General features: G+C 38.0%; 1 protein-coding gene across 1 annotated transcript in view; it reads left to right on the forward strand.

The window, feature by feature from the left end:
* The window catches only part of LOC108972804 (zinc transporter 2), a 137,591-nt gene that overhangs the window by 2,384 nt on the left and 110,017 nt on the right, over positions 1-25,190 (forward strand). Inside the window, exon 2 of the mRNA XM_018939626.1 lies at positions 15,938-16,107. Coding sequence (XP_018795171.1) covers positions 15,938-16,107 — 170 coding nt within the window. The remainder of the gene's footprint in view (positions 1-15,937; positions 16,108-25,190) is intronic.

Raw genomic sequence — 25,190 nt, forward strand, 5'->3', positions numbered from 1 at the left:
AAAAAAAAAAAAAAAAAAAAAAAAAAAAAAAAAAAAAACTTGAAATATCACTACATCATTAAATCTTGACTCAATATTTACCATTGCAAATATTAGGTATTGAATATATTATTCAAAAATATATTGTAATATGCTATTTCTTGCTGAAATTAGGCCAAATAAGCTTTATGTTAAAAAAGTAAGAAATAAAAAATTGCCGCTATTTCTAAAGAGCTTAGATTTCACAAAAACAAAGTAAATAAATAATTAATCTTATTTTCTCGCTGGAAGTAAATCATAAACAGAGCACAGAGATTTGCAACTGTTGTTTTCTTTTTTGCGTTTGCTTCATTCTACTATTCAAAACGCGTATATAAGATTAAGACGGTTTAGTGTAAAATCATTTATTCATCTTTTGATAATTTCTTTTTAGTATTGACCGACAAACATATTAAAATTAATAGAGTGTACCATTAAAGCACCTCAATAGTATAATACAACATTAGAATGTTGGACTTTCGTCGAAAAATTGTTAAACGTTGGGAGAAGAAATATCTCAACAAATGTACTGCACTCCTTGACTCGCACAAAGTATAAGAAGTTTAGAGAAAGAACTCTAAAGCCTTCGGCTAAATCAAACAGTTAATCTCAGAGGTTCTTCTCAACTTATAACTACACTTAGTGGGATTTCTAGAACTTTTATAGTGACACACCCGCTTTGATTCTACCGATCTACATTCTGTATTCATTATTACACATTATCGTCATTTCATCATCTATCTTAATATGCAATAAGGCAATGTAATTAATGTTGATCGTCGCTAACTTTWTATTTGATAAGGCATAATATGATGATAGTTTATAATAATTACTGTTTAATTTCAAGGTAATAAGTTGAATTTGTAAAGCGTATAAATATGCGCTGGAAAATGCATGCACGATTGTTTATCACAAAAAATAATATTATTAAACAGTTTTTGATTAAGCTCTGCCAAGATTTATTATAGAATATGTCTAAGCTTTATAATTTTTCTCACGAAAATTTTTTGTGMAAGAAAGTAAAATCATGGCTGGCTTCCTTGCTGAAGAAATATGGAAAAATGATCTGGCTATAGGTGCTCTAGGTATGTCTAWCAAAGAGTGACTTTTTGAGAATGTAATGGCTTCTCAACAATGCCGTCTTGATTACCATCTTTTTTTTTTATTAAAGCACCGATTCACCCGAAAGAGAGTTATATCGCAAAAAAAAAAAAAAAAAAAAATGTTTTTGTGAAAATCGGGATCAGTGGCCATCTCGTTTTTGGTCCACTCACCGATCGTGCGGCGCGCTTGATGATGGTTCAGCTTCAATTTTTGAAAGAGTTACATTTTTTAAGTCCAAAAACAAAGACCGTTCCACAAACTCTCCTATAAAGTGGATAACAYAKCMCACTTAGAGTAGGCGATGACGAAGTCCTCCTGAGTCCTCATACGGACCTTYTGCGATACTCTGCTTCACAGCAGCAATAGCGTCTTTGGTTTGCACTTCATGGCGTCTCTAGAGATGCAGATCATTCTCTGAAGTAAACGTGTTGCGAAACAGATCCATGTTTACTCGAATTACAGACCCGCATTGAGAACCGCAAGTCGAAAAAACACCACGACATCGCATAACCCTGAGGACGGATGTTTCGCCTTCCCATTTTAGCTCTCCTCCAAAAGTGGGTTGAAGAGTAACGTGGCTCGATGATGGATTTTGCGAACCTCTACTCAAGCAAAAAGTGTATAAGCCGTCCATAATAGAGATGTACAAAAAACCGCAGTTTTTTTCCAAACCAACCAGAATTCAACCTSAACTACAAGTGTTAACGTTTGCGGCAGTACGGTCAACAACACTACCTTTCCTGCATTCCTTTTTGTACCCTGTATCTACGTTAGTWGTCTATCAAAGACCGCGTAAAGTATCTCAAACCTAACACCATCCGCCCCAAGCATTCATAATCGAATACGTAAACAAAGAGAGTAACCCAAATCGAAGGGATAAAAAATCTAAAGCAAAAATTACAACAAATACCCACATAGGAAGCTAAACAGCGGTTGACTTTAAATGCAGAGAACCACTCATAACGCCGATCGGTTACAATATTAGCCATATTCAAGGGTAAGGGGCGAGCAAATAGTAGCTGTTGCAGTCATCGTAGATTGCATTAAGTGGCAGGCATGGACGTTTTGATTACGTAAACGATTTGTGTGATGCATTGGGTGTGTGTGTGTGTGTGTGTGAGCGGCACGACTGTTTAGCCAACTTGCCACACGTTGACCCGCCGACATTACCGCACCGCAAAACTGTCAGCGCTGAATTACCGGCAATAATTCACTGATTATCGAAAAGGAGCACACTTATAAGTGAAGGAAGGGTAGAGAAGTGATCAAAAGGCAAGCAAGCAAGCTGAGGCTGTGCTTTGCAAAGCGACTGCAATATAAAAAGCGGCGTTGAAACTGCGGAATAATAGCGGGTAACGGRAAATGCTGAGTTGAAAAATGCTGCCACATCATGCATGGCACCTCAATAAGGGGACGCTCAAGGGAAGTAAATGAGTGAGTGGACACGGTGCTGGTGTATGATTGTTGATTATTGCCTGATGACTTTATCGCGGTGAACCAGTGACGTGGTAAAGCCGCGCTCACTGCCTCTTCCACCGCTTGTGAGCTGTCGCCAACAAACTGCTTAGGATGCTGATAGCAATGTTTGCAAACATAGCTGTTGTTGCTGTTGTTTGCAAATTGTTGCAACTAACTTGAGTGCGCGTAATTGCTATGGGTGACATTAATGGGGTGACGGTCCAGCTCTTTAGCGCGCTAATGCTGACGTGGCTGAAGGTGTTAATGCAGTTGTTACTGTGTTGACGTGGCTGGCGGACAAGGCTTTTCTGCCAACAGTTGCTGGACTCACTTGCCATGTGGTGTGAATAATAGGCTGTGCTGATCAAACAGCTGTGAGGGCCAACAACTGAAGCTGTCGAAAAAAGCGGAGGGCTGCATTAGTCTTAATATACTTATTAAGAGGACGAGCTCCAGTCGCAGTGAATTTTAGATAAGGTACGTTAAATGTGGCGGCGTCAGTGAAATGTGGTAGGTTTGATTATTTTTACTCCGGCCAAATTACATCGTGAAAGTACACGAACAATAGTAAAGAAGTTAACGAATGTTTATTATTTTTCAGTTTTGATTTTATGCCCTGAGTCAGGGATTTGTGCATACTCGGGACGAATAAGATCGTAAAAGAACAGTAAGGGCAGTAAAAAAGTGAGCGAAGRTTGATTATTTCTCAGTTTTGATTCTCCCCTCTCTGTGCATATTCCGGATGAATAAAATTGTGAAAGAAGTAGAAGGACAGCAAATAAATGAAGGCAGAACTCTAAGAGGATGTACCGTTCCCATCAAATCAGCGTCTCATGTAAATGTCGGTTCGGCTGCTCATATCTGGTTTCTGATYTAGATTTCCTGCAAATGTCGGTTAGGCCTCCCATATCTCTTATCTTAACTGAAAGTGGAAATACCGTTCCCTGTAATGGTCGGGTGGGCCTTCCATATGTCTTATCCAAGCTGGAAGTAGATAAACCCATCTGATGAAACCCATATGACCTGTCGGAACTGGGAGTGTACTCACTGAACCTGACAGGTTTAGAATTCTCAAATCTCCTACCTTTACTGGAAAAGGACATACCGTCTAAAGAATAAACTACCATATCCTGTCAACAACGAGTAGAACTCGCAAACCTCTTATCTGAACTGGTAGTGGATATACAGGTTCTGATCATCTACCGTTTCATGTAAAGAAAGTCGATTTTTTTTTATTTATTGAAGAAAACTGCAGTTCTTTTACGTTTTGAGTAAGATCGATCCGACGATGTGCTTGTAGAGTCACCTTATAAGACTTAAATTTCCGAAACACATATTTGATGAAGGAAGCGAAGATGCTTGTGTTTAGAGTCTGCAGCGACAGTGAGGCAAGCCTCAAGGTGTTGGATAAAATCGTCGAATAATATGGGGTCCAACTAAATTCTGAATCACCATGAATAAGTGAGTTTATGTGTCTACATAGAGACATTTATTATATTTATATAAACTTTTTGAAAACCCACCAAAGCTAGATAAAAGCTAAATCGGAACTGTTTTGCAGCATACAGTAGATTCGAGTTCTCTAGAGCCGGGCATAGTCGTATAACATTTTTGGTGTAAAAAATGGACATGGAACTTATAAACCATCGAACCATGGAGGTTTTTGAATTTTTTGTAACATCGAATAGACTCGAGCTCTGACGAACAGGAATGATAAACTTTTAATGTAAAAACTTGACAAAGATCCTATATTCCATCAAAGAACTGAAGGTTTTCCGAGAACATTAATGTAAAAACTTGACAAGGACCTTGTAATCCATCGGCACGACATATATTGAAAGTATTCCATTTAGTATCCGCCGGGGAAGCAAAGGAAGAGGAAGACCTCCACTCCGTTGGATAGATCAAGGGGAGAAGGATCTGGTCACACTTAGAATCTCCAATTTGCGCCAAAGAGCGAAAAGGAAGAACGACGGGCGCACTGTTGTAAACACGTAAGCCGTCTACGCCAGTAAAGAAAAAGATTAATGTTAAAACTAGACACGGACCTTTTAATCCATGGAAACGTATATTTTTACAGAAGCGTAGTACCTCTCAATCCTGTCAGTTGGATGAGATATACATAAAGCAATAATTCACGAAGATAGATTAAGAATATTGTGGAATAAGTAAAGATTTCCTAAGAAATTCAAATTTGGAGAAATAAAGGTACTCAAAATTTAAGGAATAATAATTACTATATCTGTCTAGAGTGTTTACTGTGAAGAGACGTCTGAGAAGATAAAATTTGCATTCCTCTTTCCAAAGCAAAGCTTTCCAATTTTTCAACTAATCTGTGAAGTTTGTGAATGGTTGTCTACACCTTTAATCTCGTTCTTCTTTTTCGGCCCTTCAGATAGTACATATATTACAACAGCTTAAACGGAAGGCTTATCGCCCCCGGTTGATTCTGCAGCTGTTGATAATGACCACATTAGCTGCTTGACCWTTCACACTTGCTTTCCACACTTCTTTCGGTAGTTTTTATTGCTCGTTGGCCACAGRAGTAACCGCAGTTGCTTTAACTTCTGTAATTACCTGGATCCTATCATTACCATACGAGTCTTTATTTACCTACACAAACCGCYACGTGTGAAAATTATAAACATATTRCATTAAAATTAAATTACATACAGAAAAACTGTACCGTTGACTGCTTGCGAAACCCTTAAACGCCATATGGTTCGCGCACCACCCGCATTCGGCTGGATATTGTAATCGTTGTGGGTTGTGAACTTGCGGGACAGCAGCTGTTGCATGTACGGGGCAATTGACAGGCGTCGCCACACGCTGATTTAATACCGTTCGGCTGCGTGTTCCAAATCCGTTTGCGGTCGGATTATGCCAATCAGTGTGGCTTAAAAAGTCGCTCGCTTGCCCTGACTGTCGGCTCATGAGCCATAAGTGAGTTCGTAGTGAAAGCGCTGAAAAAACGGAAACGTGTACAGCAACTTAAGTATGTGCATACAAAGCGAGACATTTGCAAAAAGTACAAGGGATAATAGAGAATAGTATGAGCAAATATATTTATAAATTTGCTAATAATATATACATATAAGAGATGAGTGGAATCGAAAATATATAATCCTTTCATCATTTGTGAGGCGTTTCGGATATTGACTCTTCAATGAAGTTTGAACACAACTTACAGCTTCAAKTCAAGTTAATACTCGTAAGTAGTCTTGAGAAAATTCTTTTAAATGCACTATGTTCTTCTACATTTATTGCAATAATGAAACAAATACTTGCAGACAACTTTATGAGGTTCATGGATCTGCTCTACTGAACTACTTACCGAATATATGTGGGTTGGGTTTTGTTAAGATGTTGATCTTAAGAAGGATTGCACTTGGACAGCCTAGAACACCGCTCCGTTGTGTTACCTAAACCTCTGTGGAGACATACCCGATAATGAATGATATAATAGTTCATAAGATATCAGTTTCGGCTATGTCTCCGGGTTCCCCAAAGGTAAGAAAGTTGAGATATTTCATTCTCAGTTTTGCAAAGGCTTAAAATGAAGAAGAAAGTGTCTGGATGTTTCCAACACCCTCTACCAAATTTACGTCTATCAAGACTATTAGCCTTACCGCATGGACGACTATTGGACGATGTCCAGTAAGAATTCCTTCTACTGCGGAGGCGGAAAATTACTAACGGCAAGTAGTTCAAAATATCTCTTGCATTCTACTTTAGGCCAAAATRATTTTAAAGTCGTACTTAGTCGTCCACTAAGGGTTCGCGAGGTTCATTGTCATAGAATGTAAGGTACCAATCAAGATCCAACTAGAGGGTGACCCCTCTGGTTAGTTCCGTCTGTCGATTCCTATAAAAATAATATATATAATATATTTTGTCATCAGGGAATAGTTCATCATTCAATTTCGGTTTTTGCTCAAGGAGTTTTGGGTTTTAGTTGATAAAATATTCAAAACCATTTGGAAGGGAGATTTTAAGAAAAGATGGGTAATCGACTTCTGCTAACCGAACTACGTCAATAAATGTCTTCTGAAGACCCCATATATTTAGTATAACCTCTGGTGAATCGTACTTTCCCCTCAACATATATTATCTAAGAAATTATAAGGCAGTTGAAGGTGTGTAGGTAGGTAGGAGTGCAGCCCTGTTGTCTATCGGRCTCAATTAGCACTTGCTGTGCCATTCGTARAACCYTCTGTATCTGCTGTCACAGTTCACCTTYTCTTTCAAACTATTTTGARGTTTCGATGAAGCTAYTTATGACCTWATATGGTCCCATGAGTATCCCGGAAAGGGTTGGTCACTCGTCTGCAGAGCCGGTATGCGACTGAGAAGGCATTTATCCGTAATAYATCCRACCTCGCTCGGGCATCGGAGGGGAMYGYTTGYGATCAGCTATTCATTACCGCCCGCTGAYCRTTCAGCCATCGGCACGGGTACTTCAACACCTYGGCTTAGAGTGGYACTAGTGCGGGTATCCTCATACTTTCACATTARGAGATGGGCGTAAAACCTAGGGTTTATTTATCCATATCACTATTGTGGGAATTTTGAGATGTCCCTTTTAGTTCGTAAGAATAAAGTGTGTTTAATTTGGGATGCACATTTTTCTATTACTTAAACCCCTTCGTCACGACAAGACGACCAACATCAAAGGAGCTTAAAGCAAGGAAGTTGAAAGTTTTAAAAATTATATTGGTTSAAGTTATCATCAATAATCTGTACTCCACCGTCGAGGTAATAGGAAAAAAATTCTCTTTTAATAAAATCCATTGATTGATGCGATGTGTAGATTGGAGCGCCGGCTTATTGAAACCAAAAGTCGCCGACATCACGAGCTTCAATTTCAATCAAATAGTTAGTTATCATGATGGGTTCGGTGATGCGTTCTCTTTATGTAGATTTTCGTCCCAAATGCGGCAATGGGCCTCGTCGCTGAACAAAACTTGCCTCGAAAACGTTGGATCTTCTTCGACCTTTTTAAGACCCTATAAAGMGAAGCGATGTCGTTTGGGGAAGTCAAGTTCTAGTGTTGTGTTGGAAGTATTTTGTACCCTTTTTATTTAAGATCTCGACGTAAACTTGACCAAGTAGTTCCATACGTCAGTCCGAGTTGCTGTGAACGGCATCGAGTCGAYTCTCCACGGTCTTCGTGTACACTCTCAGTTAAGGCTGCTATATATATGATCTATACGGTCGARCATTGTTCAATAATGAATTCTGGGTCTCAAGATGGCAGATGGTGTTGCCAATAGTACGCTCAGTGGGGCGATTGTGTTGACCATAAGTTGAGAAAAGCGCGTGAAACACATTCTTTACAGAACGTGAATTTTCGAAGCAATTGAACGACTTGTAAACGTTGTTGAAACTTAAGTCATTTCATGCCAAACAATACTGAACGAAAACAACAGCTTGACATGACTAACGCATTATCTGTCAAAAAAGCTTGTGAAAAGATTTTGGTAATTGAAACACGGTCAATACCTAAAACACTAGCTGTCGTTTTTGTGCTAATGAAATCCCGTGGGTCTTGAATTTTGCAAGCGCCTTTGCTGACACAGTTTCTCATTTGTACAGTCCCCAGACATAATACGTGTGAACTGCCGATTCTTGGCGCTCAATAAATGTTTTTCGTGAGTCTTTCTAAACTGTGATCTTTGGTTCGAGGCATTTTTATGGAACGCGATTTTATTTTACAAGTTCAGCATTCAAGACACCGATAATTTCAACGGTCCGTATGATTTCTTAAACACTTACACAGCTGTCTTCACACAAAGCATAACAATTACCAAAATAAACCTTTATTAAAGATTTTTCAAAATAATTTAATCCGCTTTAAACAGTAACAAAAAACGAAATAACTGATAGAAGAGAAGTGATGAAAAATGAATAATTAAACAACAATAACAAAAGTACTTGTGAAAAGTTCTGAGGGATTGCGCAAATCATTGACCGGAAAGTGGAGAAAATTCTAAAATAAAAACAACAAATAAGCTAATTTTTTGTGGGTGAGAAATACTTSCTAAGTGCGACCGTGTGAGAGTGTGAGGGAGAGGCTTGGAGAAAAGGTTTTAGCAGCAGCTCGTTGAGCAGCTTAGCAAGCATACGGTTTTATTGTTGTTCTGTTGCGCTGTTTCTTCGCTTTCATTGTTATAACTGTTGATATTTTTGAATTTTAAGTTTTTATTATTGTTGTTTTAAGAGCTTATCGCAAAGTGCTAAAGGGAGGGTCATTGCATTTTAATTATTATTTTTAGCGTGAATTTTTGCTATTTTGAGTTGGTTGGCAGAGTTGAATGATTGTATTGGTGTTTTTGTTCTTATTCTAGTGTGACTTCAGTGAAGCAGTGTCGTTATATTTTCGTATGTTTTTTATACCCTGAATAGTCCCTGTCTCTTATACACATCTAGATGTGTATAAGAGACAGGTATAAATTTTTTAGATCGGACCACTATAGCATATAGCTGGCATAGAAACCGATCGACCAAAATTAAGCTCTTGTATGAAAAGCTTTTTTATTTGAAGAGATATCTTAACGAAATTTGACAYGAGCTATTGMCGAAGACAACGGTACWATCTCCGAAATTTTTTTYCAGATCGAAGCATTAAAGCYTATAGCTGCCATATACAGTACGATTAAAATCTATGTAAAGGTATTTGCATACCCTTTTATGCTCTAAAAAATAAACCTGTGAAGGGTATATTAGCTTCGGTAAAGTTCGCTAAAGTTAACGTTTTCTGCTGTCCTGAACTCAATTTTTGTTGCCTGCAGTCTATGCTGTTGAACTTGTTAGCGCTTCAAAATCGCTCACTGGTCCGCGCGCTGCCATCTTCGCCTCGCAAACTTCAAGTTGTTGTTAGTTTTTGTTGATTAATGCAAAGTTTAAATTAGTTTTTCGCCTTTTCGAGTGCGAAAAAGCAAAAAGTTTTAGCGATTTTTAGTTTTAGCTGGCATTTTTTTATCACTGCCACTTAAGCGCGCGCGCATGTGCGTGTGTCGCGTTGATGGTTAACAGCGTATATATGCACACCACTACAACAAATACTGAAATGATAACAACAAGAGCGCTGGAGAATTCGAAATTTCCGCTAACCCTAATAAGCGCTATCGCATAACCAGCAAATTGTGGCAAACTGTTGCGCTAGCAGCGCTGGCAATCGCATTAAAGCGCACTGGCTGAGCGTTGAGTTGCAACAAAAGTAAGGCAGCCCGACATTGTAAGATCACCGCGAAAGGCTGGCAGCTGACAGCAGACGACTGGCGACAGACGAAAGCCGGCAGTGCGCGTTGCCACAAAGCAGCAGCTGCGAGCGCGCTGCTGTRTAACGATACAGCGGCGAATAAAAACAAAAAAACAACAACCACAGTAACGTAATAAATGCACTGAGTGGCAGCCGCGGTGTTGTACGCGACCGCGCCAGTGTCACAARCGCTGCCACTTACCACTCACATTTCCTCTGTCATGACTTACACGCCTTGAAGTATGCTAATTTAAAATATAGCATGCAACTGTGGCGACATTGCAATTTTCTTGACAGGATTAAGCGGCGTTCAAGCGCTTGGCGGGTATACAAGTCTGGCGATATATCTTTTATGCGGAGCGAAGACTTTGCGCGTTGAATCAATTTTGAAAGTTTTTTAATTCATTCCTAGAGGAATTCRAGGAATGAGAAGAGTATAAGTAATAATTTTATTTTATGTAATTAGTATTTTCAGCAATTTCGAAATTGCTTTTAGGATATTCATGTATCGTTTTTTCTTAGTTATCTTTCCTTTTTTCTTTATTCGCGTAGCCAACGCTTACGCGATTATAGTCSAAACTTTTCTTTTTCCATTTCCTAAATACGACCTAAGATTTCAATTAACTTAAAATTGAGTTTTATACTGCAAAATCCTCTAGAGATTGGGAAGATATTAAGCAAAGAACCCCAGAAGGTACTTACTGTGTGAAAATACTGACGTGGATAGACCAGGGAGGGAGTTCAGTGGTTAGCTTGGGACCGCAGGAAGCCCAATAAAAGTTACTCTATAAAATAAGYTCTTTAAAAACACCAACTTTGGAATAACAATTCGTTGCAGAGTGCTTCAACTACCCATCGGTAAAAGTGTTCACCTAGCATACTGCTAAGTACCTTTGTGTCTACTTCAGTCTCACTCAGTATACGCCTTATTCTTCATTGGCTTAGACACCACTTACACGGTTATAGCCGAGTTTACAACAACGCGACAGTCGTTCTTCCTTTTCGCCCATTGGAGATTATAAGTGCAGGTCCTTCTCGAACTGGTCTTTCCAACGTAGTATAGGTCTTGCTCTTCCTCTGCTTTCCCCAGTGGGTACTGCGTTGAATACTTTCAGAGCTGGAGTGTTTTCGTCCATTCGGATGCAGCGTAGCCGCTGTCAATTAAGTCGTATTTCTCCTAAAGCTCTTCGTTTCATCCAATGCGATAATTGCCGTTTCTCKSGAAAAAAMTACTCATTTGCTTYACTTTCTTATTCAGTCTGGAGAAAGYAAAATTAAAGACGCWGAAGTTGAGGMCAATGATATCAATATCATTTRCGCAGCAGCTGTACATTCTTATAAAATATTTGCCTCCTCGATTCAGCTGTGCAGCTCGAAGCAGTAGATTAAAGAAGTCGTATGATCGAAGAGGTCATTCTGGCGCAGCTTTTGGTATTGCTCAACGTCACTCTCATTATACGTATMTACCTAAAATTCTATTTATTGTTAAGGCCTTTACCTTAAGAAATTACAATGCCGAGACATATTATGCTTAGAATRTGCAGTATTTCAATGTTAACTAGTCCACTCTTAGTTTTGGAAGTCATAAAATGGGTTTGCTAATAAATGAAGATTGGCCACAGAGAGTAACCCAGCACTCCCAGCTTAAGAGAATGTATTCTATACCGTATTAGTGACTCTCACAACCAACAAATGAAGTGAGATATATTTAAACGGTTGGGAAAATATTTAGAAGAGCTCAGTCAACACACTCCCGTTTGAAAACACATTACTTCAATGTATGAATGAATTAAGACTCAGTTTCTTTAAATTCTTTATATTAAGAAGAGGTTGGTTGACTTAAAAGGTCGATAAAAAACAGATCTCACTTGGTCAGCTGGGAATGTCGTCTAAAGTAATACGAAAATGCGCCTAAGGGTTCACCAAAAAGTCTAATAAAAATCGAGAATGAACTTTCAGTCTACTACAAAGTTGGTGTAGCGGCGCATATCAATTCCAGCTATGACTGTCGAGTTGTCTCGATCTGATTTTTGCAAAAGCTTTACAATGGGGAAGAACAAAATTTATTCTTACCTCATACATGCCTATTGTACCATATATTGACCAGTAAGAACTCCTACGATTGCGACAAGATGAATCATTCTGCGAGCAGTTCAAGGGATCTCCGGCTTTCTGTACAATGCCAGAAATATCTCGTTATCACACAGAAGTTAGGTGTTGAGCTGCGACTGCCGAGTTCACGCGGAGTCCAGAGCGAGAATACAAGAGGGAAACGAAGACCCAACTCGTTTCCAAGCTGATGTAATAGAGGCAAAGCGTGCCRTCTTTTGCAAGCTCATCGGCATTGCTATAACAAGGCCTCCAAAAGAGTCTGATTATAAAGTAGCTTGACGTTATTGGTAGTGATGGCAGATAGCTACCTCTGCTGGTAGTCTAAAACTATGCTTGAGGGAGTTAAAGAAAACTTCCACTTCAACCTTCCTTCCCTCAGAATTTTGACTCATTATTGAAAAAGTTTTCTGTGAGACTCTGCGACGCGATTATTGAAAAAGCTTTCTGTGAGACTCTGCAACGTAATGAACTCAGTTTTGTGATTGCATTCTTTTACCCGATTTTTTCTTCTTTTTTATTCAAATTACCTTTAGAAGTATAAAATAAGACACGCCATTGTTGTGAAAAGAAGAAAAAGTTTAATGAGAACTCAAAAAATRTTTTTAAGACTTAACTAATTTAAAAAGTCCTTTGCAAGGCGAAAAATGCAAATATATAAACGATTGCATACTTACAGGTGCTGCCGAGCACAACATTGTATTTCAAGTTGCAACACATTGTATGTATTGCATACTTTTAGGTGCTCACCGTGCATGTTRCTAGCAAATATGTATCGCACAAGCTATAAATAACTGTACAATTGCGCCTCCGGTAAAAGGCGACCTCCGCACTTACCATTCATATTTGTTTTTGTTGTTGTTTTGTCGCACAAGGCTTATAACTGCTTGGCATTGTCTAACCGGCATTCATCATCAGACGCTTATTTGATATGCAAATCATTTATTTCTATTTGTTGTTGTGTATTTTTTTTGTTATGCACATTCCATATCTTAAAGAAGCTATGAAATTATTGCTAGCAAACAGCCGGCAGCGACAATTCCCTGCCTGAGCTACACACAATAGCCCTGCAATTGKCGTCGAGCGTTCGGCGGTGTTGCGCCTCTGGTGATGCAACAATTTTATGTTTTATTGTTGTTTACTGGTATTTACTGTTGGCGTTATTTACCGTTTCCCGACATTTCGATTGCAGCCGCTGGGGGCTGCACAGCGCAGCGTTGCCTTTCCAATCGCCTTTACCACCGTTCGTGTGCAGTCCGAGCTATGCGCCACTGCACTTCACTTTCCCTTACTGTACTTTGTTATTRTTGTTGTTGTTGCTTAAGACATTTGTAGCCTTTGGTTGTTTTCTTGTTTGACTTCTTTCTTTTCTCGCTTCCGTCGGCCGCTTGCTGCACGGGCTGCTTTGGCATTCATTCATGCAAATACATAATTCTTCATCTGCCACTGTTGTATTTACGTGCACACACACATATGTACGTACATTTGGTAGTGGTTACAATACTTGCTTTGTTTTATGTTTCTTCGCATTACTTCTTTTCTTGTGTTGGTTTTTTTCCATCGGCATATCGCTCTGTGTAAGCCAGTTGCAACAATCACAGTAAATCACGGCATACTTCAAGGCGCTCTTACTTACTTCACATTGTTTTCCTTGTTATCATGCTTTTTAACTTCCCATTTTTCTTAGACCGTTGGTTGGCGATGCTTTTTCTTTGAGTGTTGGGCGAGGTTTTCTGGCCTCCATACTTAGAAGTGAGAATTGCCATAATTGTATCTAGCCGTTGGACTGAACTCACTGTTATAAGAATTTTATGCAGTCAAACAAAACTCTTTGAGAAACTGACTTGTTTCTGTATCAGAAATCTTGTTTCGCATCCTAGATCTATCTTTCTATTGTTCAATTTTACAAAAAATATTAAAAATTAAAATTATTAGAGGGGGGAGACACAGGTGTAAAAAAAATGGCGCATCCTGGTGAAATTGAACCTGACTCTCCTGGTGGTCTGAAAAAAAAACAATCAAATTCTTAATCAGTAAGGATGCTATTATAGTCTCTAAATCAGGGAACATGAATTTTTTTTTTCAATGGCGACTGCCTCAAAATATTTTTTTACGCTTATTTTTTGAAATTCCTGATGTTTTTCCAATAAAGGATTATATAAAGTATTCAAGTAGAACTTGAGATAATGCCGGTACCGTGTGGAAAAAAGTAGGTTCGAGAAAAACGCGTTTAAAAAAGTTAGTCAAATTTCAGGCAATCTAAGTCATTTATTAGTGCGCTAGGTACTAAATAAAGTAAGCTCTTGAAATAATTTTAATTTTTAAAAATCCTTCGGGGGATATGTTCTTAAGGGTCTAAACTTTAAATATATGAAAAAAATGGAATTTTTAAAAATTCTAGAGTAGAATACCCCCATAAAAGTTTACAACTGCATTCGGTTAATTGTAGCTTGAATAGGATAATACTAAGTTTGCCAAAGAGTTTGTAGCACCAAGAAGAAAACGTGGGAGAGTTTTGACAAATTATCTTCACAAAATATATTAAAGATTATTATTCAAGGCAATGCTATAATCTCCGAACGAATCATATCGAATCACTATAGCATATAGGCTTGACTTATCATATATTAAAATAAAGACATTTTTGGTTACCATAGCTTCGACTCATATCACGTTTTTTCTTATTTTTTGTTTTGATGACTTTAATATTCTCATAGACCCAGCAAATGACAATATATTATGTTAGATTTTCTACATAACGCTAACCTGTCTAAAATCTTTCGCTTTCTAAAATCATAAACAAATCAGTTTATTATATATTTTCTCATTTTTACTATAATGAGAATGTTATAAAATATATATTGAATATCCGTATTGCTAATAAACCTTCAATTTTATTTTTTTTCTTTTATATTTATAATGAACCAAATTTGTACCATTTTGATCGACCATATTTTGCCATTTTTCCGCAAGAGACATTATTCCAGCAGTGTAAAAATTTTTTAGTTTCTCCGCAAAAAACTGGGACAAGTAATTTTCACAGGCATTTTCTGAAATAAACTTTACGCTCTTATGAGAGTTCTGCATTGGCCGCAACAAATGGCAGCCCGATGGTGCAATGTCAGAGCTATATGTTGGATGCATCAAAACTTCCCAGCCAAACTCCCCCAGATTTTGCCGAGTCATCAAAGATGTGTGTGGTCTAGCGTTGCCCTAATGAAAGACGAAGCCCTTTCTGTTGATCAGTTCTGCCCGTTTTTTTTTCAATTGCTCGCTTCAATCTCACCAATTGTTGTCAGTAAAACGTAGAATCAGTCGTTCAACCAAGCTGGAGCAGCTCATAGTCGATGATTCCTTTCCAATCCCACCAAACACTCAGCATAATCTTTCGATGCCTCATTGCTGGCTTTGCGACCACTTTTTGAGCTTCAACACGCTTGGACCATGATCCTTTTCGCACATTATTGTCGTATTTCATCCATTTTTCGTTTTTTGTTATCATTCGCTTTAGAAATGGCTCGATATTATTTCGTTTCAGCAACGAATCGCAGATGTTATTTCGGTCTATTAAATTTTTCACAGACCATTCCTTTAGTACCCAAACATCGARCTTCTTTTTGTAGCGAACCCCATTTTAAATAGTTCAAAACCGTTTGGTGTTGAATGTTAAGCTCCTTAGCGTTGTGATGGCTGCTTATGTAACGATCCTGATTAACCTTTTCCATAATTTYRTTGACTTTTTCAACGATAGGTCAACCAGAGCGAGATGCGTCTTTCACATCGAAATTTTCCAGAACGAAAGCGTGCGAACCATTGTTGTGCTACACGAACTRATACAAATATAATATTATCCTTTCAAAACAGCCTATTGCTTATGATTCAGCTTTAATTTTTGAATCACCAAATATAATTACTTTCATTTATAAAACTTAAAACTGGTCAATAATTACTAATTTATTGCTTATAATCGCATTCGTAATCTTTCAGCGACTTCAAATCGAAAACGTCATCWCGATATGGCGCCGCCGTTACAGCTGCAAACACACCGACTGGTAGCGTCAACACGCCCACCACAGCCAGAGCTAGCAATATCAATAATAATGCAGAGCGTACACCGTCCATGATGTATGTGTTGCATGGACATGAGCACATTGAATGTGAGTAGAAAAAAAAATATTTTTTTTTTTAACTTTTTTTTTGGGTTGAAAATGGAATGCTTAACCTCCAAAAGAAAAATTTTTTGCAAAATGGTAAACATAACAAAAAAAAAAAAAAAAAAAAAAAAAAAATAAAAAAAAAAAAAAAAAAAAAAAAAAAAAAAAAAAAAAAAAGAGCACGGATAAAAAAAAATTTTTTTTTGTTTTTTTTATATCCCCTAGGCACAACTAGAATTGCTAGTCAGGCGTTTTGCAAACCAAATTTCCGTTTGTAGTCGCAAATAAATCTTTCTGAAGCAAAAAAAGCAAAAGCAAGCAAGCGGTCAAATGCGGCAGTGAGTTGTTGGAAGCGATTGCGCATTTTACTAACCTATTACTTTCTTAATCCGTTTGACTTAATATTTCTGATGCCCGTGTTTTGCCGTTAGTGCGCAGCATTGTTGCAAAACAACAATAACAACAGTGAGCACGAATGCGATGCCAAATGTCAGTGGACTAAACTCGTTGAAAGGATGAAGCAACGTGTTAGTTGTTGTTGTCGTTGTTCATGATATTTTTGATTTCTTTTACAGACATTCATACACTGAAGCAAACAATATAGTTGTTTTTGTTATTTTGTTTGCAAGCATCCATGCACTGGTTGCTTCAACGGCAGCAAAAATATGGTCCGTCGCAGCAGTGACACGGCTGCCGATCCGTAAATCCTAGCAATTTCGGTTGGCGCGTGCAATATTTTCACAAGCTTTTATTTTATTTAAAATTTTATTATTTTTTTTTTGGAATTTTTATTTTATTTTTTTATTTTTTTAATTTAATTCTTTTTTTGGAATTTTTATTTGCATTTTTTCTTTGAATTATTATTTTATTTTATTTTTTTGGATTTTTTGTTTTGAAATTTGATTTTTATTTATTTTTTTTTTTTGAAATTTGATTTGCTGCCATAGTTGTTGCTTTGAAAAGGTTTAACCGCTTTCCATTCACGGACAGTGTCTGTGCATATATGTGGCTGTATGTGCATGTGTTTGTGCGCATGATATATTTAAATGGAAAATATGATGGCGTTGCTCAACTAATTTACCATTCGACTGCCGCGACTCACTTCACATTGTTGTTGTTGTTTGTCTCTTCTATTTGTAGTTTCGCAGCACAGTCTGCACAGTCACTGCTGTTGTTGTTGTGGATTAAAAACGTTTTTAAAAAATAGCGCGTTCTGAATGAAATAAACCCAAATAGAGCCGTAAATCCACTAGTCGTTTTTAATTAAAATGAAAGCTTATAACATAAAACCGGCTACTTCATAGTGCGCGCTATTTTTGTTGTGTTTTCTATTTGTAGTTTTTCCATTTAGTACAAACGAGTGGTAACATTGCGCTCGTTCGCCATTTTAAGCGAAATTTTGAAATGGCTGAATCAACTATGGAGCCATAGAGGCCATTAAGCGCCTAAAAGTGCGCTAACGTAGTGTGTTCGTGTCTGTATATGTGTGTGTGTGTGTGAGGTTGGAGGTGAAACTCATCTCCGCTTGTRTTTCGGTAGTTAGTCACGTAAGAAATTAAATTTTTCTCTGACTTGTGGAACTTTTTTTTGGATTGTGGATATGTATGTGTGTTCGATTCTATGTTTGAAGCTGTCTGTCTATATATCATTTGTATTCGTGCGGTCTAAATAACAATTCATAACATATATAATTTTGTGATATTACCCTTATTAAATTATTACAAGAGGATTGCACCGCGACCTTAGGTCTATTGTGCCCTTACCCTTCCTTGGTTTCATCAGCATTAAACTAGTTTCAGTAATTCAGATGAGTTTATTTCTGAACAATATTTGAAGTTATAAAATATTGAGGAATGCACTGCGGTCTGCGGTCTATTGCGCCCTCTCCTGTTAGTACAACGTTCCATTTATCCAATCAAAAAAGGTCTTATCGGACTGAATGCCATACCTTCTTTGGTCAGGAAGTTGACTAGCTCACTTCCATTGATGCTTCGATGACCCGAGTTCCAAGCTAGTAAAATGTTATTTTTAGTCGCAACCCTATTAAGAATTCTTATGCAATCCGTCACAATTGTTGATTTGATTTCAACGGACGAGGTTGCGTGAAGTGGCGCTTGACTATCTCCGATCTAAAATAAGGAATGTCTTTATTCGTCGAGAGAGGACCTTACTTCTCAATGTCCGAAGGAGCACTTGTTGGCAAGAGTTATTTTYCGTGGTTCCCGGTTTATACTGGTTCCCACCCAGTGCCACATGATTAATGATAATTGGTACCTAAATATTATCGATAAATAAGCCAATGTCTATTAGGAATGAGTGCAGTTTTGTTTGTATAATGTCGTATGTCGACTTTGAGTTCAATCTTCTTTCTGATCTTTGTGTTTCCTTTTGGGAAGTGAAATATTATAGCAAAAATGAAGCACTTAATTGTTGTACTTTTACCTTTTGGCGGCTTCCTCTTCGCCTTCATCATTTGCAATTACCTCCAGCGAGAAAGACAAATGATACGCAATGGGAAACCAACTTTTCTGCTCAATTAGAAGAAGAGTTTGGCGAAAACAGAACTTGTCTCTTYATCCCATCCATTTGACAGTGTTGCTTAAAGATACCGTGTACATTAGTAACTAGCGATAATTTTAAAGCCAGTAAAAGTGCAAAATCTTTGCCATTCTATCATTTGTTGCTTTTGCGAAGGCAAAGTGGTCAGTCAAAAGCGTTTTTGCTTTGACCAAATGTTTCCACTCACACGTTATCTAAAGTRTAACTGGTCATCTTCATCATTATTGGCCATTAGTTGGACACCGAATTCGGTGGAGCCACGATAATGGCAGTGAAGATTGAATGCGTTTTCGTGAATGTGCATGGATATGTAGGTAGTTGCGTGAGCGCGCTAAAAAGTAGTAGCAAAACAGGTAGGGAAAATCAGTTGAGATTTTAAATTAGTTGTCCAGTTGGGAACTAGTTCTACTTTATGTGATCTAATTTTTTCACCGACAATTATTSAAATGTTTAAGACTTAACTTAGCGTGACTGCGGTAAATTATGCGCCCTGTTGGGTTCTGCAGAATGTCAAAGACATATTTTATAATATATATGTCGGAAATATATTTTTTTTTTATGCACTGAACTTTATTGAATTATTATGATAAACCTTATTTTGCTATTAAAATTGGTCTGAAGGGATCGTATTTAAGTTAGAACGAGTTCTGTAAAAGTCTGTTCCTRGTAACTTGTAAAATATGTTACCATTATATAAAATAGTTGTTGTTTATAATTTTTTTATTATTACTTTCATAAATATTATCGCATTTATTGTCTACATACTTTATTTCTTTAATAAAAACTACTTTAGGTATGTGTCTTGGCTAACATAAGCCTAAATGTAGGCAACGTTTCCCCCTTTTTCTATTAGGAACGTTCGGCTGTACCGAAGTTATAATAACCTTCGCAGGTGCACSTCTAAGAACATAAAAGGGTATAAAAGAATTTTATCTTGATTTTGATAGGTCATTTTGTGTGGTATGCCATAGTGGTCTGATCTAAACAAGTTGCTCGGACATTGTAGCGTTATCTTGACCAATAATATGTGACGAATTTCGTGCAGATTATTTGCCAAATGAAAGAGTTATCCATGAAATAACTTGATTTTGATTGTTCAGTTTGTATGGAAGCTTTAATTTATAGACTTTTGATATAGATGGTTTCGTGAAATGAGCAAGTTTTCGGGTAAGCAAGGATGTGTACAAGAGTTCAGCGCGAAATTTGAGTTCTTGTTCGCGGTCAGGCCGTCTTGATATCTCAATTATATTTTTTACTTTTTATCTCACACTTATCTTGTCTCATCTCACGTTGCATCCAGTCGTCTTGGAATATGCGAGATTGGTGAATTTAGTTACAAAGTGTCACATTCATTGTACTYAGAGAGCTGAACAGCTCGGGCTATTTTCGATTTCAAGCTTGTTTTCCGATATTATGAAAATTATTTGCCTAAAACTGTTGCAAGTGAACAATACGTCGAGAAGGCATCAAATACTGAATCTATTCTAAGTCTGCAATAATTTAATTAAAGTTTGTTACAAATATGTTATGAAATGGCCTTAAATTATCTTCGTAGGTTGTTGCCTAAGCTATCGGAAACATGTCATTGGTAAATGACAAAATATTATGAGTTTTCGAACCAACATAGATTTGAGTTCTTTTGTTTTGGGTTGATTTGGTCTAAAAAGCGACTGAGGTATATAAAATGGATGCTAGAGATAAAATTTTGCTGCAGCTATTCCGCATCTAAGGCCTTAGTTTGGCATACCACATACAATGGCACTATTGATACCGAATCATTTAACCAGTTTCTATCTTGGCTTTGGTTAGCGTAAGTAGTGGTGTTGCGGCCAATTTTCCGACCTCAGCGTTCTTTTCGACCAATATACGTTTGATTTCCTTCAGATGCTGTATGAATTCCTGGTGTATTTCATATGGTGTATGAGGACGTTTCACACCTTGTTTTTTGCCACCGTCAGGGCTGTTACCGTCTAATTTTTTTAGTAAGCATTACGGCGCTTACGTGTTTTATTCATTATCCGAAAATCTATACTTATTTTAAGACTATTTCTGAGTTTTTTTCGATGCTGCCGTCTTGCCTTTACSTTTGCCTTCGTCTTTTGTAGAGTTATTATCGTAACATCAGATTTTCAGAAGCCTCTGAGATCATCTCGGAGTTGTTTTTTTCTTTTTCGACGTCGAGGGATATTCCTCCTCTTCCTCAATGTCACTGTCTGTCACCATGAAGCGTCGACCTTTGCGCCGTTCGTAAATCGCATGACCTTACGTACCTTATGAAATACCAGCAATCTCGAATCACTATTATTAGAAACGGCTATGGTTGTACTCATATCTTCTTCWTCATCATCAACGAAGGAAGAGATTTTGAAATCAACGTCGGTCGCATTTTCCACCTTGGAGATAATAACGAATGTGGTCAATTTGCGTGACTTCTTTCTGATAGAATCCAATGGTTCCATTTGTTGCTATCAGACTTAGAGAATCTGGGTTCTTAAAAGAATACGTATTTGAGCACTCGGATATCCTCACACACTTTGACTCCGGATCACTTGGATCATGGAGTTGCAAAACCGAACTCTGGCGGCTCCTTCTGGGAAGAAGTCATTGGAGTAGAGGTCAGGAGCTCTCTATTAACTCCAATTTCAGACGTTCTGACTATTGCAGTGTCTTACAAGCCGAGATTGCAGTTATCCACTCAGATAGSAGAGTGGCGATACTAGCCTTGAACTCATTAACATTGTGTTCAGGGTTGGCTGGGCACCCTAGAACCGCTATAGGTAGAATGCTAGCGGTTAGTGCTTCCGTGCCCCCTGGTGTTCCACTGATAAATAGCTGGGCTTCGCGAAAACATGGTCAGAGCTGGATTACCATTGGTAGATGCGCTGTTGCAACGGTCTTTTGGCCCAAGACCGATCGCTAGGCTAGCCTCTTCCTAGTTGTGGGCATTTAACAGCCCGTCACCTTATTGGCATCCAAGATGTCAGGTTAGGAATTTCACCAGGCGCTATTTGCAGAAGTTATGTAGCACAAGATGACGAGGAAACAACTCCACGCTTTCCATTACATCCAAAAATTTGCCTTCTAGATTTGAGGTCACGAAACTGGACTTCAAAAATGTGGCTGTGTTGGCTTTCGAGCTTCATATTGAGCCTTAAATGTTCATAGAGAGCATTATCGTGCACTTTATTTGACACTTTGTCGACTTTGGCATTGCTTGCCTACGGGTTAGAACCCAACTAGTCCCTGAGTTGAAGGGTTTTCATGCGGGGTTGCCAGTATTATAGAACCTTGCTACTTACATTTGTACTACAAGCACACTTGCAAATAATCCACACTTCACAAGCGACATTCACCGACACCGAGTAACAGACAGTGATATAAATTTCAATTTTGAATGCCATCAATCTGTGATTTTTGCACTTTGCGGCAATTTGYGGCCATCCATTTATCTTTTCGGACTTGCTTGCTTGCAAGTAGCCACATTTGTTGTTGGGTTGTTGGGGTGCAATGCGTGCGAGAACGTTTAATAGCAAGCACACACACACATTTTCTCACATACAACATACACTCAAACACAAGCTCTCTAACAGACATTTGCTCTCGCATACACATTTTCTCACACACACAGTCTCTCACACATTACGCCGGTGAATTGGCTGGCTAGCTGTGAGATGCTGTTGGCCTGACCACTGCTTCATTGGCAGAATTCTCCATTACATATAGTCATTTAATTTGGTGTGTATGATGATTATGCTTTTGTCATTGTTGTTGTTGTTGTTGCTCATATTGTTGCAGCATGTGTCTTCTACTCGCATGGCAACTAATCTGAATTTATGCGACAGCATAAATATGAAGTATCAGACGATGCGTTGCAATTTCTCATATTTAAAAATTGATGTGACGGCTTGCTGGTGGTACGGGCACTCCCACATTTCCGACGTATGGCGGGGGGGGGGGGGGGGGGGGGGGGGGGGGGGGCGGGGGCGGGGGGGGGGGGGGGGGGGGGGGGATCTGGTCAACTGCTCTGCATAAAGAAAATAAACCAAAAAAAAAAAAAAAATGTTGAGTTTGTAGCAAAAACTACGCAGACAGACCAACCGACGACGTTCGAAGCCCGAACAGCCGGCTACGTAGCTACAAAAATACACACGCACACACCTATACAGTTGCACATACAAACACACAGTGTTCTACATATTCGTACGTCTGGCGTTTTAGCCTAACTTATGGCAAATACTTGTAGATATTGAACGATTTCGTTGCGCTTTAGACACACTTTTTTTTCGCTGCTGCTGCTTGCTATTGCTGTTGTTGTTGTTGGTTTATGCTGCTTCTTTGGTTATAAATCGCAATGGAATGCTCATAATTTACGGTTAAATGGAATTTCGGGCGGAGTTGTTTGCGTGCGAAATTGCGAAATGCGGTAGTTGTGCGCCAGAAATGGGTGTGGCAAGCACAAAATGTACCTACATTCGTACATATGTGTGTCCGATGATGCTGTGGCATGCAACGTCTGATAAGATATTATAGCTGGCTGGAAATGCGGATTTTTACTTTTATTTGGCTAAAATTGCCACAAATATTTTTCATGCGTGTTTCTTTGGTTCAGTGTCTTCATATACAAACATATAAACATACAAACATATATACATATATACATACGTACGTACAAACACACATACAAACATTTCTAAAATATATATTCACAAATCSCCAACCAAGAAATTCAGCTGTCTGCACTTGTGGCCAGAGTCAATGCTGCTTTGGCTATAAATAATATGGCACAAATGATTTTTATCGCTTTCTACAATTTAATAATACTTTGGAGGTTAGCATGAAATGGCCAAATTTGCGGAAGTGTTTTAAGCCGCCTAATGGCTATATAATATTGTGRCATTTTGTGACTAAGTTTGAAGTGAAAATATTTATAAGCTTTAAGGCGGTTTTATAGTCTAGAAATTTGAAAAAAAAAATAAGTTTTCTATTTTTCTACTTAAGTTACTCAAATAAATCTCTACAACATGATTTTTCCAAATTCCTATTATTTTCTATAACTTTTTACTGGCGGGCGTCGAAAATTTAAACGCGCTTTTGTCGAGTMCTCATGATATCTCGCGTTGTAATCAGTCATTTTCTTTGCAATTTAGCACAAATATTTCCTCTTTATCGTAGGAGCTTGATTTAGTTAAACCGTATTTCCGAAGGATCGTAGGATAACACCGGTAATCATAAGCATAAACCCAAAACTGTAAAAATATTTTTTTTTTTTGCTGTGGGAAAAATATAGTAAGATTCCTTAATTTAATTTACTCGTGAAAACCAATTCGTCGAAATATTTTTTTTTTTTTTGTATGACTGACGAAGAACCGCATACAAGACGGCTTGCAACGTTAACTGATCTTCAAAAGTTTAGTAAAATAAAGGAATCGGTGATTTAGAATTTATAGTCAGAGATCTTACAAGCAACATTGGAATAACGGAAGGATCTGGGAAAACCACATAGAAAGATCATTTCGGTCTGAGAAAAGTGAAAGCACTATTGGTACCAAAATCACTTAATTTTTTCCAAAAATAGCGTCGCGTTAACATCTGTTAAACAATGCTTTCCGACTACCAGGCTATCATGAAATGTATTATTACTGGCGATGAGTCTTGGATTTATGCTTGCGACCCGGAAACAGACAATCTGTTGTGCGAATATCGTGGCAAAGGTGAACAAGGTTATGTTACCAGTATTCTTTGATTGGTTCACTTCGAATTTTTTCCGACCAATCAGGTTGTCAACAAGGAATACTATTTGACGCATAACACGTCGTTAGCGCGMAGCTATTCGTATAGCGGGCGGCATTATAGACCGACAACTCCCRGTATTGCACCACGRTAGTGCAMCGTCAAAAGAAGACATTAGACTTGAATTGCTACGCGCATTGGAGGCTATTCCGCAAACAACTGTTGCGTGGATTGCAGAAGAAGTTGGCACAAGTGTATTGGGTCAAAGAAAGAGTATTTTGGCGGGAGCGATATATAGTTTGAAGAATAAATAAAGAACTTTAAATTAAAGAACAAAGTCTTTTTATTCTTTGCTCACAGCAGTAGCTTCGTCGGATGTCTTMTTTCTTACAAAACTGTTACGAAAACTTTAAGCAATCGATCTCTTAAATCTTAAATATATTTCTGCTCATGAATGTCTTTTATCCCGGCGATTAAAAACGTATAATTTAGAGCAAGAAGAACTTAAACTCAACGTTTTCTAATGGATCAAAATGAACTGTTGCACAGACTTTATAAATAATTGATAAACTCTTTCTACATCTTTGCACTTACCAAATATAATCCAAAGAAAAGACGTTAACTTTGGTTGCACAGTAGCTAGAATACTCTTCGCAAATAAAAAAATCCTTACAAGAAGTTAATTTTGATCGGTTAATTTGTATGGCAGCTATATGCTATAGTGACTCAATCTGTACAATTCCTTTGAAGATTATATGATATCGACCGTTCCCACAGATGATCGGCTTCTTGGTGAG

The sequence above is a fragment of the Bactrocera latifrons genome, unplaced genomic scaffold (assembly GCF_001853355.1).
Source record: "Bactrocera latifrons isolate USDA-ARS-PBARC rearing strain unplaced genomic scaffold, ASM185335v1 scaffold_43, whole genome shotgun sequence".
NCBI lineage: Eukaryota > Metazoa > Arthropoda > Insecta > Diptera > Tephritidae > Bactrocera > Bactrocera latifrons.